General features: G+C 40.5%; 1 protein-coding gene across 1 annotated transcript in view; it reads left to right on the top strand.

The window, feature by feature from the left end:
• MFSD6 (major facilitator superfamily domain containing 6) overlaps positions 1-11,789 on the top strand; it is a gene marked incomplete at its 3' end in the record, with an annotated part of 74,895 nt that extends 63,106 nt beyond the window's left edge. The window contains exons 4-7 of the mRNA XM_079710052.1: positions 6,714-6,875; positions 7,796-7,894; positions 9,474-9,754; positions 11,586-11,789. Of these exons, the coding sequence (XP_079566178.1) occupies positions 6,714-6,875; positions 7,796-7,894; positions 9,474-9,754; positions 11,586-11,789 (746 nt within the window). The remainder of the gene's footprint in view (positions 1-6,713; positions 6,876-7,795; positions 7,895-9,473; positions 9,755-11,585) is intronic.
• Positions 11,790-17,474: the final 5,685 nt, after the last annotated feature.

The raw sequence follows: 17,474 nt of genomic DNA, 5'->3' as shown, positions 1-17,474 counted from the left end.
GTGGCGCAGTGGTTGAGAGTCCGCCTGCCGATGCAGGGGACACGGGTTCGTGCCCCGGGAAAATCCCACATGCCGCGGAGCAGCTGGGCTCCTGAGCCATGGCCGCTGAGCCTGCGCGTCCGGAGCCTGTGCGCCTCAACGGGAGAGGCCACAACAGTGAGAGGCCCGCGTACCGCAAAAAAAAATTAAAAGAAGGTATAGCTCTAGGGTAAACACATTTCCCAGTGACACAATACATTTGCTTATTTATTTCGTCATGTAGAGAATAATCATCTCCTTTTTCACAGTTCTCTAATAAAAGGGAAAGAAGTAGAAACATTTTCTTTTTTCTGCTTATGATATCTTTTACCCTCTAAATTTTAAAGGAAAGTTGTTTTATACCTAAAATACAATTTTACAAATACGGAAAATGGTGGAATTTTTTTTTTTAGATTTCTAGATTGCTTTATTATAGAGGACCAGAACACAAGTGTAGTAAAAATATTGGCAAGAGCTTCAGATTATTAACATGATTACTAGGTTGCATTTTCAAGTTTAAGAACAAGAACCAAAACTCCACAATTGTCATTTGTATACAAGGTATTGTTATCAACCCAATCCCCTCTTGTGGATTTACATTTGCTAATTCTTTTCTAGGAAGTAATATGGATTCTTCTATTTACATGATATTTTGAAATAAAGGTTTCAGAGAAACCAATTTTAATTCTACATCTACCCTGGAAAATGTTGGAACATACAAGCCAAATGGCTTTCATTCGTCTGCTTTTAGTACCAGAGAAAAAATTTTTTACTGAATGCTTTACTATTTTTCCCTTCAGTTAATGCCCTGAGTTGCTTTAAAGAATGTTTCCAACGATCTAATCAGTCCCAAAAAAGCAACGAGGAAACTCTGGAATTCTAACTACGGAGAATCTTTTATAACTGCCACTTAATACCAGCCAACAAATTTTTTTTTTAAATTTTTTATTTTGCTTTATAACAAATTTAATCAGTTATACATATACATATGTTCCCATATCCCCTCCCTTTTGCGTCTCCCTCCCACCCTCCCTATCCCACCCCTCCAGGCGGTCACAAAGCACCGAGCTGATCTCCCTGTGCTATGCGGCTGCTTCCCACTAGCTATCTACCTTACGTTTGGTAGTGTATATATGTCCATGCCACTCTTTCACTTTGTCACAGCTTACCCTTCCCCCTCCCCATATCCTCAAGTCCATTCTCTAGTAGGTCTGTGTCTTTATTCCTGTCTTACCCCTATGTTCTTCATGACATTTTTTTTTCTTAAATTCCATATATATGTGTCAGCATACAGTATTTGTCTTTTTCTTTCTGACTTACTTCACTCTGTATGACAGACTCTAGGTCCATCCACCTCATTACAAATAGCTCAATTTCATTTCTTTTTATGGCTGAGTAATATTCCATTGTATATATGTGCCACATCTTTACCCATTCATCCGATGATACCAGCCAACAAATTTTAACAATAGTTTAAAAGTATCCTAATTTAAGTCATCCTGCTGGAAAATGCTTTAATTATCTTAGAAGACTCAAAGGTTTAGAAAACCCTTAGAATTAAAAAAAAAAAAAAAAGAAACCCTATTATTGGAAGATTTTGTGTGTGTCCAAGCCTTCACATTTAAGAGAATAACTGCTAGAATTATATTTGATCTAGAATTATAGCAAAAATATATTTGTTACTGTTTTGGTCACATAAATACATAGACCCATCTTTGTCTACTTGTAAATCCTGTAATTGATTGGTCAAACATACACATAACAATAGACTTGGCATCACCATTAAAGTTAATTGACAACCATTTGATGTGGTTTCAGGTCTTTGATGATTCATCTTTAAGAAATAATTTCCAAAATCTATGCTGGATGTTACTATTGAATCTAATTAATGTTGAATAAATTTCATTTTATTTCTCATAATATTTTTGAGTTTTTTCCTTAGTGTTAATGAAAAACTATGCATATCTGAAAAGAAATGGAGTTAGCATCTTTAATAATCTATTCTCTAAAATATATAATATTTTAATTGTGTACTACTGTGTCAACATTTACAGTTAAGACTCCATCCAGGCATTATTCAATTCTGAGAAGGCTGGCATTATCTAAGGTACTGCAATTGTTTTGTCAGATAAATACTTCATTTGAATTCTGTGGAAATTAAGTGTGCATACTGCCTCTTCCATATTTCTAGTTAAAAAACAGCCTACTTGAAATTATTACTGAAACATATAAGAAAAATTATTTTGATATTTCTCAGTTTACTATAGGGCATATAATCTAATGTACCCAGTGAAAATAGTGTTTATTCTATTATGGATCTACTTAAGTAAAATCATCCTGGTAATTTGATTATATGTCTGACATTGTGAATTTTACCTTGTTAGTTGCTGGATAGTTTTGTATTCCTACAAATATTCTTGAGCTTTGTTCTGGGACACACCTAGATTACTTGGAACTAGTGTGATCCTTTTGAGTCTTGCTTTTAATTAACATTACCTAGATGGTACCAGAGCAGTGTTTAAACTAGGGCTAACTTTCATAATACTAACACAAGACCCTTTTGAGTACTCTACCAATCCCAGGAATCACGAGTTTTTCCAGTTTGGCTGGTGGAAACAGGTATTATTCCCAGCCCTGGATGGGTTCTGAGGAATGCTTTCTGTAATGCTTTTGGGCGGTTCTTTCCCTGGCTTTGGGTAGTTTCTATACACGCTCTTGCTCATCAGTACTCTGCTGAATACTTGAGGGAAACCATCTGCACATCTCTGGAGTTTCTGTGAAACTCTCTCCTCTCTGGTACTCTGACCTGGAGCTCCAGCTGCCTTGGTCTCCCCAGATTGTCAGCTGCATCTCTTCAACTCACTGGTTCCCCCTCTGTGCCCTGCAGCTTTCAAACTCTGACCAGGCAGTAAGCTGGAGCGCCTCACTGTTTCCCATATCTCTGAGATCACTGTCCTTGTTGGTGATGTCCAGTGTCTTGGGAACTATTGTTTCATATATTTTGTCCAGTTGTTTGTTGTTTCAAGAAGGAAGTAAATCCAGTCCCTGTTATTCCATTTTGGCCAGAAACAGACTAATGTCAGATTAAATCTTAAATGAATATTAATCTTTCAGTTTAATTTTCCAAAACATAGGTTAAGAGTTTCTGATATTATCTCCAAATGAGATTATTTTTCAGGAAGCAAGTCCAAGACTTAATCTAGGCAGAACCAGATGATCTCTTAATCCTTTCCAGCTATCTATAAAACCTGTTGTGACAATATCTTCCTATTACATTTATTTTCCTTATTAGTTTTTTGGCTGCATTGGGTCTGAGTTGTGGCATACTGGATCTTTGTTGAGGCATGTGGGATCTTTTTCGTTACGGCATGCAGTCTCCTCGGGTTTCTGTCTAGTTGTGGCATGCAGGTTTTCTCTCTCCAGTTGTGGCACGCGGGCTCCAGGGCATGTGGGCTCTGCAGTTTGTGGCACGTGGGCTCTCTCATTGGGGTGTGCGAGTTCAATAGTTGTGGCGCATGGGCTCAGTTGCCCCATGGCATGTGGGATCTTAGTTCCCCGACCAGGGATCGAACCCACGTCCCCTGCATTGGAAGGTGGATTCTTTACCACTAGACCACCAAGGAAGTCCCTCTTCCTATTACACTTAAAGCAGTGCTCCAGTAAAGATTTAAATTCATACAATGCACAGTTGCTGTACATTAAAATAATGATCAAATTTTCTTTCACCTGTTATCTTTACCCTCCCCTCCCTGCCAACAAATGGTGAAGATATAATGAAACTGGTAATGAGGCATTGTAAATAGTCTGTACACCCTTGGAAAATAAATTGGAGCTGTATATTAAAAGGCAAAAAAAAAAAAATTATATTCTTTGAATCATTAACCCCACTTGTAGAATTATAGCCAATGTAAATAAGATATGTAAAAAGCTGTATCTCCAGGGCTTCCCTGGTGGTGCAGTGGTCAAGAGTCCGCCTGCCGATGCAGGTGACACGGGTTCCTGCCCCGGTCCGGGAGGATCCCGCATGCCACGGAGCGGCTGGGCCCGTGAGCCATGGCTGCTGAGCCTGCGCGTCCGGAGCCTGTGCTCCTCAATGGGAGAGGCCACAGCGGTGAGAGGCCCGCGTACCGCAAAAAAAAAAAAAAGCTGTATCTCCAAAAATGTTAATCATAGCGCTAATTATAATGGAAAAAATTGGAAATAATCTTTTAAAAGTGAAGTACAGTTGATTTACAATACTGTGTTAGTTTCAGATTACAGCAAAGTGATTCAGTTATATTTTTTTCAGATTATATTCCATTATAAGTTGTTATAAGATACTGAATATAATTTCCTATGCTATAAGTAAATCCTTGTTGCTTATCTACTTATGTATAGTAGTTAGTATCTGTTAATCCCATACTCCTAATTTGTCACCCTTCCTGCCCTCCCTCTCACTTTTGGTAACCATATGTTTGTTTTCTATGTGAGTCTGTTTCTGGTTTGTATATAGATTCATTTGTATTATTTTTTAGATTCCACATATAAGTGACACCGTATAGTATTTGTCTTTGTCTGATTTACTTCACTAAGTATAATATTTCTAGGTCCATACATGTTGCTGCAAATGGTAATAGTTCATTCTTTTTTATGGCTGAGTAGTATTCCACTGTGTGTGTATGTGTGTGTGTGTGTGTGTGTGTGTATATATATATATATATATATACCACATCATCTTAAGCCAATCATCTGTTGATGGGCACTTGGGTTGCTTTTGTGTCTTGGCTATTGTAAATAGTGCTGCTATGAACATTGGGGTGCACGTACCTTTTCAAATTAGATTTTTTTCCGGATATATACCCAGGAGTGGGATTAGTACCTCTATTTTTAGCTTTTAAAGGAAACGCCATACTGTTCTCCATAGTGGCTGCATCAATTTACATTCCCACCAACAGTGTAGGAGGGTTCCCTTTACTCCACACCCTCTCCAGACTTTTTCACGATGGCCATTCTGACCCATGTGAGGTGATACTTCATTGTGGTTTTGATTTGCATTTCTCTGATAATTAGCAGTGATGAGCATCTTTTCATGTGCATGTTGGCCATCTGTATGTCTTCTTTGGAGAAATTTCTATTTAGGTCTTCTGCCCGTATTTTGATTGGCTTGTTTTTATGATATTGAATTGTATGAGCTGTTTATATATTTTGGATATTAACTCCTTGTTGGCTGCCTCATTTACAAATATTTTCTCCCATTTCTTAGATTGTCTTATCATTTTGTTGATGGTTTCCTTTGCTGTGCAAAACCTTTTAAGTTTGATCAAGTCCCATTTGTTTATTTTTGCTTTTTCTTTTGCCTTGGGAGACTGATCTAAGAAAATATTGCTATGATTTATGTCTGAGAATGTTTTGCCTATATTCTCTTATAGGAACTTTATGGTATCATGTCTTACATTTAGGTCTTTAAACCATTTTGAGTTTATTTTTTGTATATGGCATGAAGGAGTGTTCTAGTTTCATTGATTTACACGTAGCTGTCCAGCTTTCCCAACACCACTTGTTGAAGAGACTGTCTTCTCTCCACTGTATATTCTTGCCTCCTTTGTTGTAGATTGATTGACTGTACATGCATGGGTTTATTTCTGGGGTCTATTCTGTTCCGTTGATCTATATAACTGTTCTTAATGTCAAAATAGGTACCCAGTAAGAGGCCAATATCCAAAATATATAAGGAACTCTGACAACTCAACAGCAAAAAACGCAAACAACCCAATTTGAAAATGGACAAAAGACTTTCTCTAAAGATTTACAAATGGCCAAAAAACACATAAAAAGGTGATCAATATCACTAGCCATTAGGGAATGCAAATCAAAAGCACAATGAGATACCACTTCATACCCATTAGGATTGCTATTATAAAAAAACACAGAAAATAACATCTGGTGAGATGTGGAAAAATTGGAACTCTTGTGCATTTCTAGTAGTAATGTAAAATGGTGCAGCTACTGTGGAAAACAGTCCCTCAAAGTATTAAATATATTATTACCATATGACCTAGTAATTCCACTTTTAGGTATATACCCAAAAGAACTGACAGCGGGGACTCAGATACTTGCACATTAGTGTTCACAGCAGCAGCATTCACAATAGCCAAAACGTGGAAACCGCCCAAATGTCCATTAACAGATGAATGGATAAACAAAGTTACAAGGCTACATATCCTTTAGCCTTAAAAAGGAAATTGTGGCACGTGCTACAACATGGATGAACTCTGAAGACATTGTGCTAAGTGAAATAAGCCAGACACCAAAGGACAAATACTGCATGATTCCACTTATATGAGGTACCCAGAGCAGTCATATTCATAGAGACAGAAGGTAAATGGTGTTTCTCAGGGCCTGGAGATAGTATTGTTTAATGGGTGCTGAATTCCAGTTTGGGATGATAAAAAAAATTCTGGAGATGGATGGTAGTGATGGTTGCACAACACTGTGAATGTACTTAAAGCCACTGAACCATACACTTAAAAATGTTTAAACGATAAATTTTGTTATGTATATTTTACCACAAAATCTTTATTAGGTATGTATATGTGTGTGTGTATATATATATATATATATGTATGTATCTAGTTAAGTCAATAACTCATGTTCCATAAGAGTAGTAATGTAAGCAGTGCTGATCCGTTGCCCTGCCCGCTTCTCCTACTCTCCAGGGGTGACACACGCGGCCATCTGGGCAGCCTGCATTTCTTATCTCAGCGCTGCAGTTCCCCCAGAGCTGAGGACGTCTGCTCAGGGCATCCTGCAGGGCCTTCATCTGGGTCTGGGGAGAGGTTGTGGAGCCATGATCGGAGGCGTGTTAGTCAATTATTTTGGTAAGAATGGTTTTCTCTTTTTCCCTTTCTTCTTTGATGAAAACTTACAAATTTTTTTTAGCAACCCCTCAATAAACACTCAAATTATTACTGACGATTGCCAGAAGCTAAACTCCATTGTTCATATATTCTTTCTAGCTTTCATGGTAGTCAGAATTGCAGAGCAGCATGCTTCAGTAGTTAAGATGATTAGAGCCAGCTTGTAACCATGCACGCTTCTCTGACAGCTTAATGCGATGCTACTCAGATACCTCCAAGGAGCCAAACAAATGAATAATCACATGTGCTTTGGGTTTGAAATAAAGTACCCTAAACCTGCTGATAATAATGCCAGAGGAAAGAGTTCAGCATTGTTGTTCCATCAGGAGATTTTGAACCAAAAAATCTTAACTATATGCTGGCTTTGGTAATGTCGCTGCATCTGTGATAACAGTATGTCTGCCCTGTCAGATCTCCCTTATTGGAAATCCAAGGGCGGGGCTGAGGTGGAGATGGCATTATTCTGCTCCAGGAATCGTGATTATTCAGGTCCCTAGAAGGTGGGCTCAGAGATGTCTTAACTTATAGCACTACTTGAGCTCGGCTGTTCTAATTACAGATCAGTAAGGTTGTTTAATATATAGTTAGGTAAATGGTCTTTATGAAGAGAGCACCGCTGAATTTTAAAAAGGCACTCGGAGACAGTCCTTTATTTTATAAATGCAGTTTTAAAATTTGATCAATGACAGATATCCAGCACCAGCACTTGGATCTCTTGACACCTGCCCAGACCTGTGCTTTTCCTACTATATGAAGCTAATGGCCATTTGCCATTCTTTGCTCTGCTGCCTTTGCCCTGAACGTTAGAACATTGACAGTTTTGGATGAGGGCTACCTGTCTTTCCGGGAATTACCCTACAGAGTGCTGTTTGTTTCCACAGGGGCTGCTGCAACCTTCCGAGGAATTGGCATGGCCTGCCTGGTGATCCTCCTGCTCTTTGCCCTGATCCAGTGGCTGGCAGTGCCAGATGAGCAAGAAGGTAAGCATGTTCATTGTTCCTTAACGGTTCTAAAGGTTGAAGCCATGGGGAATTCTACACGTACCCCTCAGAAACCCAGAGGTGGAATCAGAGTGTACCACAGACCTGCATGGCTAGATTTTCTCAGGGGTGTATCAGTGAACTCATGTGCACCATTGCTGGAGAGAAGCCACTTGCTACGTTGAAAAGAATACTGGTTGTTTTAGGCAGCTTGCTTTTGTTTTGTTTTATGGTACAAGGTACTGGGGAAAGTATTGGTTTTAAATTTCTCTGGTATTCTAAAGAGATTTAAAATTTAAATCAAATATATATAGGATTATACAGTAATTTTACTATTAGGGGTAGGAAGTGGTATTAATCTCTGTGCTTTTACCTTCATTTGATAAAAATGTCTAAACCTTAACTTTGAAGTTCTCCCTTAATTAGGCATGGCCTTCTTAAAAGTATTATACAGAAGGAAGGTTATATCCAATATATGTGTTGATGAGAACAAGCTTTCAACTTTTTGGGGGAATCAACTTTTTTTTTTTCAATGAAGAAGGCCAGCCATTAAAACAAATATTCTTGGGTGGGAGGGAGACGCAAAAGGGAGGGGATATGGGAACATATGTATATGTATAACTGATTAAATTTGTTATAAAGCAGAAAACAACAACAACAACGACAAAAAAAACCCACAAATATTCTTTCTCAGCTCTTGGGTCCTGGAACAGGGCTCATCTTCTATGGTGTCCTGTCCTTTGAGGAGCATTTGCCTCAAGTACCCGAAGTGCTTCTGTTAAGAGAAAAACTAACTTGTTACAGAAACCCCAGAGACAGATTTTAATTCCAACAAGTTACTCAGAAAGAAAGACCAGTACTGACTTTTTTATTCTTGTTCTTTTATAATCCTAACTGGATCATATCTCTTATGCAGCTTAGTCCATGCCTTCAGTAAAAGGCCAATAAAGGCAGCTACTGTGTGATTTTTCCTATTTTGATGTTTATCTTTAAAATCTCAATCCCGGGGCTTCCCTGGTGGCGCAGTGGTTGAGAGTCCGCCTGCTGATGCAGGGGACACGGGTTCGTGCCCCGGTCCGGGAAGATCCCACATGCCGTGGAGCGGCTGGGCCCGTGAGCCATGGCTGCTGAGCCTGCGCGTCCAGAGCCTGTGCTCCGCAACGGGAGAGGCCACAACAGTGAGAGGCCCGCGTACAGCAAAAAAAAAACAAAAAACAAACTTAAAATCTCAATCCCGTAAATGGGCCTAAGGCAACATTCACTATAATCTATACCCCACAGATGTTATATACATTAACTGAACCAATACATTTCATAAATAAATATAAGTTAATGTCTATTAAGCCCTGTAAGGAGACCCTGGAAGGTAAACATCACATTCATTTGCTCAGTACTTGCGCCAAGTAGAGAAGCCGCCCTTGGTACACGGCAACTTATCAACATTCCCAAGCATACTAGAACGGGCTTATCGAGGTTGTCCATTTGTTCAGTTTTTATTATTTATTTATACATACATACATACATCTGTTTAAATATGTAAAAACTCTGAAAAATGATTTAAACATGGCTTTCTCTCCAGACAAGACAATGCTGGCAGAAAGGATTCCTGTTCCTTCTAGTCCTGTTCCCATAGCAACCATCGACTTGGTCCAGCAACAGACAGAAGATGTTCTGCCACGCGTTGAGCCCAGACTTCCACCCAAGAAAACCAAGCACCAGGAAGAACAGGAGGATGTGAACAAGCCAGCCTGGGGTGTCAGTTCCTCTCCCTGGGTGACCTTTGTTTACGCACTCTACCAAATTAAAGAGATGATGCAGCTGACAAGAGACAACCGTGCTTCTGAGATACAGCCTTTACAGGTAAAAAGTTCCTCTGCTGCCTTGCCTTAAGCAGGCTCAGTTGTTTCAGCTATTCAGTTAGTCATTCAACAAGATTTATGGGAGGTGTGGTGGGGGACACAGACATGCAGACAAATAATTTCAGTGCTTTGTGACAAGTGTATTATAGAGGTGTATACAAGGTTCCATAGAGGGAAAATTCTGCCTTATGCGGTTCCGGAAGGCCTCACAGAGAAGACAGTACCTCTTGAAAGAAAGAAAACGAATCCATTCTGATTTTATATATTTCTTTGAAATGTCTGTTTTGGTGGACATTAGTTACAGTATGGATATATGGTTCTTGCCTTGGTGAATTATATATTAATCTCTGTAATTTAAAAATTCTAATGGGGACATTCTATATAATAGGACCTCAATAAATATCTGATCAATTAAGTAATACTCTGAGCCACTAAATGGGTCTGACAGGACACCTAACGCAGTGGAAATGTGGTTTTGCTAGCGGGCTCACCTGAAGGATAAAAAGTGTGGTTTTTCTCGTCCCTAGAGGTGTGGTCTCTCCTGAGTAGCATCGAATCACATGGATAAAAACACTGTAGGTAATTGTAACTGAAGCTATATAATACTTTTGGAAAATGTTTAAGCGTGACTTCTATGAACAGTTTGGCCAAAGTAATGAGGCTACTTCCCTGTGTTTTTATTAATCACTCCCTCTCACTTGATGAATCATGTCAGCTCCATATCTAGAGTAGCTTCAGAGGACCCAGGAGGAAAAAAAATAAAGGGGAAAGACTTTAAGAGTAGTTTGAGTAATTTCCTTAATTTGAACTACCTTAATTAAATTTATCACAATTTTGTAAACTGACATGTAATATTTCTCTAATTTAATCCAAATCTGATTCTTCGCTGATAACCATAATGCATTCTAGTCCATGTATGATCCTATTGGTTTATCAAGATAATAAACTCACACAAATCCTCTGCTCACAAATCAAGGAAGATATCAGGGTAGGAGGAGCATATAAAGGATGTGAAGCAAGGAGGTGATGCAGGAGGAAAGATGAGTTCTGCCTGAATGGCAGTGTTTTCATTACTTTGGATACTCACCCTTGTTTTCACAGAAGCCTATTAGGCTTAAGTATCATTAACATTTTTTCTGATATATTAAGATTAATAAAAACTGGCTGGTATGGCTTAGCTACTCTTAGGAAGAAGTCATTATACTAATATTTTTTCTTTAGAACTTTTTTTTTTCTTGTTTGGTGCTCAGCTCTTTGAAGTGATGGGTACTAATTTAGAGGAAAATCCATTAAAAAAGAAATGTTTCCTGATTTTTAGAAATCAACTTTTAGTGTGTACTTTAAAATCCCAACTATACATCAGGACTCAATTTCAGGACCTTCTTTTCCTGGCCCTGTCTCCGAGGCTGAGGATGCCTTCCTCACTTCCTGTTGGACAAGGTGCCTTCCAGCCTTGAATTCTCTGGTCTTAGCAAGTGGACTGAGTTCCCGTTCTGTGCCGCTTGCCCAGTGACTTGCCACAGTGGCTGGTGGGGGCCCAGTAAATATGTGCTGATGTAAATTGTTCTCCTAGGAGCAACAGGCATGTTGGTAGTAACGTTCCTTTATCCACAAGATACGTCTGCTTATAGTGTCTGTGTTTTTCATGCGGCTTGGACAGTTGCACGTAGGAAAGGAGATGAAAGGTAAGACATTCTATCCTTATTCCTGTTACTTGTTTCCTGAAGTGGTTACTTCAGGATGATCTCCCCATGTTTCGTATATCTTACTTGAAAGCATATAAAAAGTTTGCTAGCATTGACCAGGGGGCACCTCCTATTTTTTCCTTCCAGGGGACCAGTGAGGATCGGGAAACTTCTCCGACTGGTGGAGCCCGGCCTGGACCATGTGAGGCTCCCTCTGACCCATTGAGAAGCCAGCCGTCCCCTCAAGCAGCAGCATCTCAGACGCAGAGCAGCCCCACTCACCCCAGTGTAGACCCGCGCAGGGAGGAGACTGAGGACCAGGAGGCTCAGCCTGCCTCTGGGGGACACTGAGGGGTCCTGCTCATCTCACACCCTGCATGGAACTGGGCTCCTCTGCCAGCACAGAGGGGGCACCTTGAGGAGCACAGCACCACATACGCTGCTGAACACCTGAACTCATCAACGCAGAAATACACACACACACACTCACACATATAGAAGCTACAGTACATATTGGCAGAAATAGGTCAACTTCCGTAGTCCCACTGGAGTCACAGAAGGAAAAGGGATTTCAGTGAGGACTCTCAGTTCTTGGATTGGTAGGTTAAGGACTACAGGACTTCTCTGCCAGGGCAGCAAGAGTCGAAACCAGCAGTTACACTAAGTGAGTGGAGGGAAAGAAAGTGTTTCAAGGTGAATGCTGATATAGTTTCCCTCTTCTGATTATTTATCCTAATTATTTGGTTCTTAATGCAAACTGGGAAGAAACAGAATACATCTATAATTTTGTTTCTCTTAAAGAGAACAATTTAAAAAATTTAAGACATATTTTAAAAGTAACCAGATAAAAGTTAGTGGCATCTATGCTTTTGTTTAAAAAAAAAAGGAGAAAGTTTCATCAGAAACTTGGCATATCTCTAGCAAATATATTTTTATATGGGTATGGTGTATAATGAAAATAGTCAATTCTTTGAGTGGCAAAAGCTGTTACTGACTACTGCAAGCTAGGCCGAGCTTTAAAATGCCTTTTGTTTTAAATGGGCTTTAAGACCAGAGGAGGGAATATTTATTTGAAATAAACCAACCAACTTAGTATCCTGTGGCTTGATAGACAAGGGTTTACTAAATATATTGATACTGTAAATAGCCTCTATCACTATTTACAAGTTCATAGTGATTTGGGCTCTAATTAGCTGATGGACTAAAACAAACACACAAAATCACTGAATTCCTAAGGGTTTCTTTAATTAAGAAGTACTACTTACAAATAACAGTATAAGATTTAAGTGCCTGGGGAAGGGATACAATTTTTAAAATTACATACTGGTTCAGTTTTTTTGTTTTGTTTTTGGTGAGGGGAAAAGGTGGTGAATAGGAAACCAGGAATGGAAAAGACAGAAATAAGAAGTAAGTACACTTTCCAGTGACTAAAGAAACAGATCTCAGTATATTCTTTCCCATGAAGACATAGTCAGACACTGGACAGTTCAGATACGGGCATGCTACTGTAAATATTACAGCTACAGTCGACAATGGCCGGGTGACTCATGCATAAAGCTTGCTGCTAAAAATGAAAGCTGAGGTTATAGGAAGCCTTGGGGGAGGGCTGTGGACAAGGGAACATTGCTTTAGCTGAAGGAAGGTCAATTATATAGTGTGTACAATACTGTGGATGAGTACAGGAGAGAGGAAAGAAAAGAACAGAGTTAAAAAATGAGCAACTCACCTTACTCTCTGACTCTGATTAGGCAGGACCAATTATAAAGTGAGGGCTTCTCCACGATACAATACTTCTGCCCACCACTGCATCTAGAAGAAGAAAGTCTACACTTGGATATCTAGCTTCACCACAGAACACAGCTTAAAAACAAAATAACGGGAAGAAATAGAATTAAGCAAATAGTTATTTTTGCACTTGAACTGAAATGTACTGTACTGTAAATTATCATGACTCATTTTAAGTGACCTTTAAAAATCAGATGTATTTATTATGCTTATGTAATTATAGAAGTAAAGAAATGGGTGACAGGCTGAACCTCACCTGTGAATGTACAGTATGTGGATTTGTGAAACTGACTGTAAGAAGTCAAAAAACTTCTACTGTGTCTTGTGTTTACAGTTCTGATTTATTCCCCTGAAAAGCCTGCTGTTTTGGAAATGCACAGTTGACATGTTGAAATAAAAATAAATACCATTTTTAAGTATTTCTTAAATGATAAAGATGTGACCAAACAAATAAAAGTCCTTCACTCTGTAATGAATGAGATCAAACTCTGCAGGCCTTTGTTATGAGACATTTACTGTGAGAGGTGATTAAACAGTGCAGTAATTTCCAGCCTTTTAGAGCAGACACTTCATGGGTTTGTGGACTTTGTGACTTCCTCCTGTCCTCAAAGTGCCATTTAAAAAAAAAATTAAAGTGAATGAAAATTAAATTTTGATTTGAGAATTTTCTAATCCCTTTTGAGATCCCCTGGAAATACCCAGGGAGGTCACAAAGCCCAGGTTGGTAATCACGACCTTAATGACTTGTTTCATATGCTTTTCCCCATAATTGTAGAAAAAGTGAATTACGCAAAGTGCTGAGCTCATGTGGATCCAAAGAGGTTACTAATTATTAAGCTATTACTCAAGGCCTTAAGTAGAATAATAGATGACAATAACACATATACCTCCACCAGCCAATAAACCTCATGAAAAGCCTAAGGAATTCATAGGAAGAATATCGCTGCCTTACTGGCTTATTAATCTTGTCATGGGCCACACGAAGCAGACAGTTGGCTAAGTGCTCCCCTCTGATTTGCCGTTCCTCCAAGACTGCTGGGCGTGGAGGCTACTGATGGTGCTGAGACCATTATTTAAGTGGTATTCCTTGCAGCCAATCTGGAGATAAGCAATGATTCCAGCAAACGGAGCCACACCCACTGTTACTGGGTGCTTGGTGTGTGCTGATGACATTATCGTTTTGTCCTAACAACAACGCACTGTAATACATATCACTATCCCCTCTTTAAATAGGATTTTGGAGCTGAACTCGGCTTACATTATGGGAACAAGGTCACAGTGCCAGGCTTCAAACCCAGACCCGCCTGATGCCCAAGTGCAGGTCCACCCAGGACCTTCTCCAACCCCAGGAGGCGGGGAGGCCACCCTCTGCTCCTGTTGCGGTAGAACAAGCCTGAAAGCAGCCCCGGCCATTCTGAACCCTTACCTTGTGTGCCTGATACTCACCCTGTGTGGCTGCAGTTCCATTTAGGATCGCTAGCTATTCCCAGATACACAGAAATCCAGCGCCTTCAAACTCCTGCTGCTCTGTTAGTCATAAGTGCCATTCTGGAGATAACTCGGAAGGTCTGGCAACCCCGCAGAGAAAACTTGGAGGCTGCAGGGACTCTGCAGACCAGTGCCACGGGAGCTGGGAAGGGCCAGCAGACACACCCACCGCTCAGTATCCTGAGGCAACAGCTTCGTAGAGCAGCACTGTCAGGTGTGGTAGCCATTAGCCACAGGTGGCTATTAAGTGCTTACAGTGTGGCTAGTACATCTGAGGAATTAGATTTCTCATGTTATTTATTTTTTTAACTAATTAATTAATTTTTGGCTGCGTTGGGTCTTCGTTGCTGTGCGCCGGCTTTCTCTAGTTGTGGTGAGTGGGGACTGCTTTTCGTTGCGGTGCACGGGCTTCTTGTTGCGGTGGCTTCTCTTGTTGCAGAGCATGGGCTTTAGGCACGTGGGCTCAGTAGTTGTGGCTCGTGGGCTCAGTAGTTGTGGTTCGCGGGCTCTAGAGCACAGGCTCAGTAGTTCTGTTGCACGGGCTTAGTTGCTCTGCAGCATGTGGGATCTTCCCGGACAAGGGCTCGAACCCGTGTCCCCTGCATTGGCAGGTGGATTCTTAACCACTGCACCAACAGGGAAGTCTCTCATGTTATTTAAATTTAAACAGCCATCTGTGGCTCATGGCTACCATACTAGACAGTGCAGGAACAGAGGAAGAAATTACCTTTGGGAGATCTCTGGGTCTTAGTTTTCTCATCTTCATTGTGAAAGGCTAGACCCTAAAATTAACATTATTCTGTGAAGATGAGGGCATGCTGTGACAGAGCTGACTGTAGGGAAATAAAAGATGATTTTCCCTTCAGAAATTTTTCTCTCCTTGGGTGCAGTGGGACAAGACAAAGCGACTTCTGAAGCCCCAAACCACTCCTGTGTCATTTCAGCAAAGCTCTAAGATTTCCTGGCTCAAAAATTCCAAACCATCAGGCAGATGGGAGAGAGGTCAGTGCTTGGATGGGAACAGAATAAAGGAGTGAGAGAAAGGGGGAGTGGGTTCTCAAATCACTAAGTAATTTACCTTATGAGAGGACAAACTGTGGTTTAAGATAAGAGAGTAACTGGAAACTTGGTGATGTCCAGAACGGGGAAGAAATGAGCCAGTCCAGGTGGGCACCTCACACTCAACTCCCATCTGCTTCAGGCGGCTAATACAGGACGACTTGCCCCACTGTGGCTCCAGGGAGGTCCCGGTTTTTAGATGGCAACCCAAGGACCTTACAGTGCTGGGGTGAGGACTGCCGGCTCTGGAGCCCCATTGTCTGGATTGGAGTCTTAGTTCTGCCAGTGAGAACTCACATTAAGTAACCGCTCTGGGTCTCACAGCCCTCCTCTGTAAAATTAAGATGATTACAGTATCTGCCTTACAGGTTCTTTTGATGGTTAAATGACATACCCGACACACAGTAAACACTCCATAAATGTTGCCATTATTTTTGTGTGACAAATAGCCCATGGCAAGGGGAGTGCTGTCTTGTTTCCCCATCCAGGCCCTAGCTCTTAGTACTTTGTCAACATTAATCTATAACCATATTGCATGCTCCCAAACTACAGTGCTATGTTAAACGTTTACCTATACCTAATAAGCTGTCTAGTAAGACATTCAGTTCCAACATGCATTGTAAACATTAAGTGGTTGGAGATATGAATTAGTTAAGGGACAAAATTAATCAAAACATAAGTTGAAGAGAATGGGAAAAAATGACAAGTAATGTTACATGGCAACAAACTGGACAACCCAGAAGAAATGGACAAATTTCTAGAAATATTCAGCCTGCCAAGACTGAGTCAAGAAGAAACAAACAATTTGAACAGACCAATCACTAGAAGTGAAATAGAATCTGTAATGATAAAAACTCCCTGCAATGGGCTTCCCTGGTGGCGCAGTGGTTGAGAATCTGCCTGCTAATGCAGGGGACATGGGTTCAAGCCCTGGTCTGGGAGGATCCCACATGCCGCAGAGCGGCTGGGCCTGTGAGCCATGGCCACTGAGCCTGCGCGTCTGGAGCCTGTGCTCTGCAACAAGAGAGGCTGCGATAGTGAGAGGCCTGCACACCGCGATGAAGAGTGGCCCCCACTTGCCACAACTAGAGAAAGCCCTCACACAGGAACAGACCCAACACAGCAAAAATAAATAAATTAACTAATGTCAGATGCAGGCTTGTGACATCCTCTGTCACATAGGGGAGGACGTAAGTCAGGCACCAGCAGATAAGCAAAGCTTTAAAACAAACACACAAACAAAAAAACGTCCCTGCAAAAGTACAGGACCAGACGGCTTCACTGGGGAATTCTACCAAGCATATAAAGAACTTATACCTATCCTTCTCAAACTATTCCAAAAAATTGAAGAGAAAGGAACACTCTCAAACTCATTCTACGAGGCCACCATTACCCTGACACCAAAACCAGACAAAGACACTACCAAAAAAAAGAAAATCAGAAGCCAATATCTTTGATGAATACAGATGCAAAAATCCTCAGCAGAATATTAGCAAACTTCAGTGGAACAGGATAGAAAGCCCAGAGATAAACCCACGCACATATGGTCACCTTATCTTTGATAAAGGAGGAAAGAATATACAGTGAAGAAAAGACAGCCTCTTCAATAAGTGGTGCTGGGAAAACTGTACAGCTACATGTAAAAGAATGAAATTAGAACACTCCCTAACACCATACACAAAAATAAGCTCAAAATGGATTACA

This window comes from Hyperoodon ampullatus, assembly GCF_949752795.1.
Source record: "Hyperoodon ampullatus genome assembly, chromosome: 8".
NCBI classification, from domain to species: domain Eukaryota; kingdom Metazoa; phylum Chordata; class Mammalia; order Artiodactyla; family Ziphiidae; genus Hyperoodon; species Hyperoodon ampullatus.
This window is presented reverse-complemented; position numbering and strand designations above follow the sequence as displayed.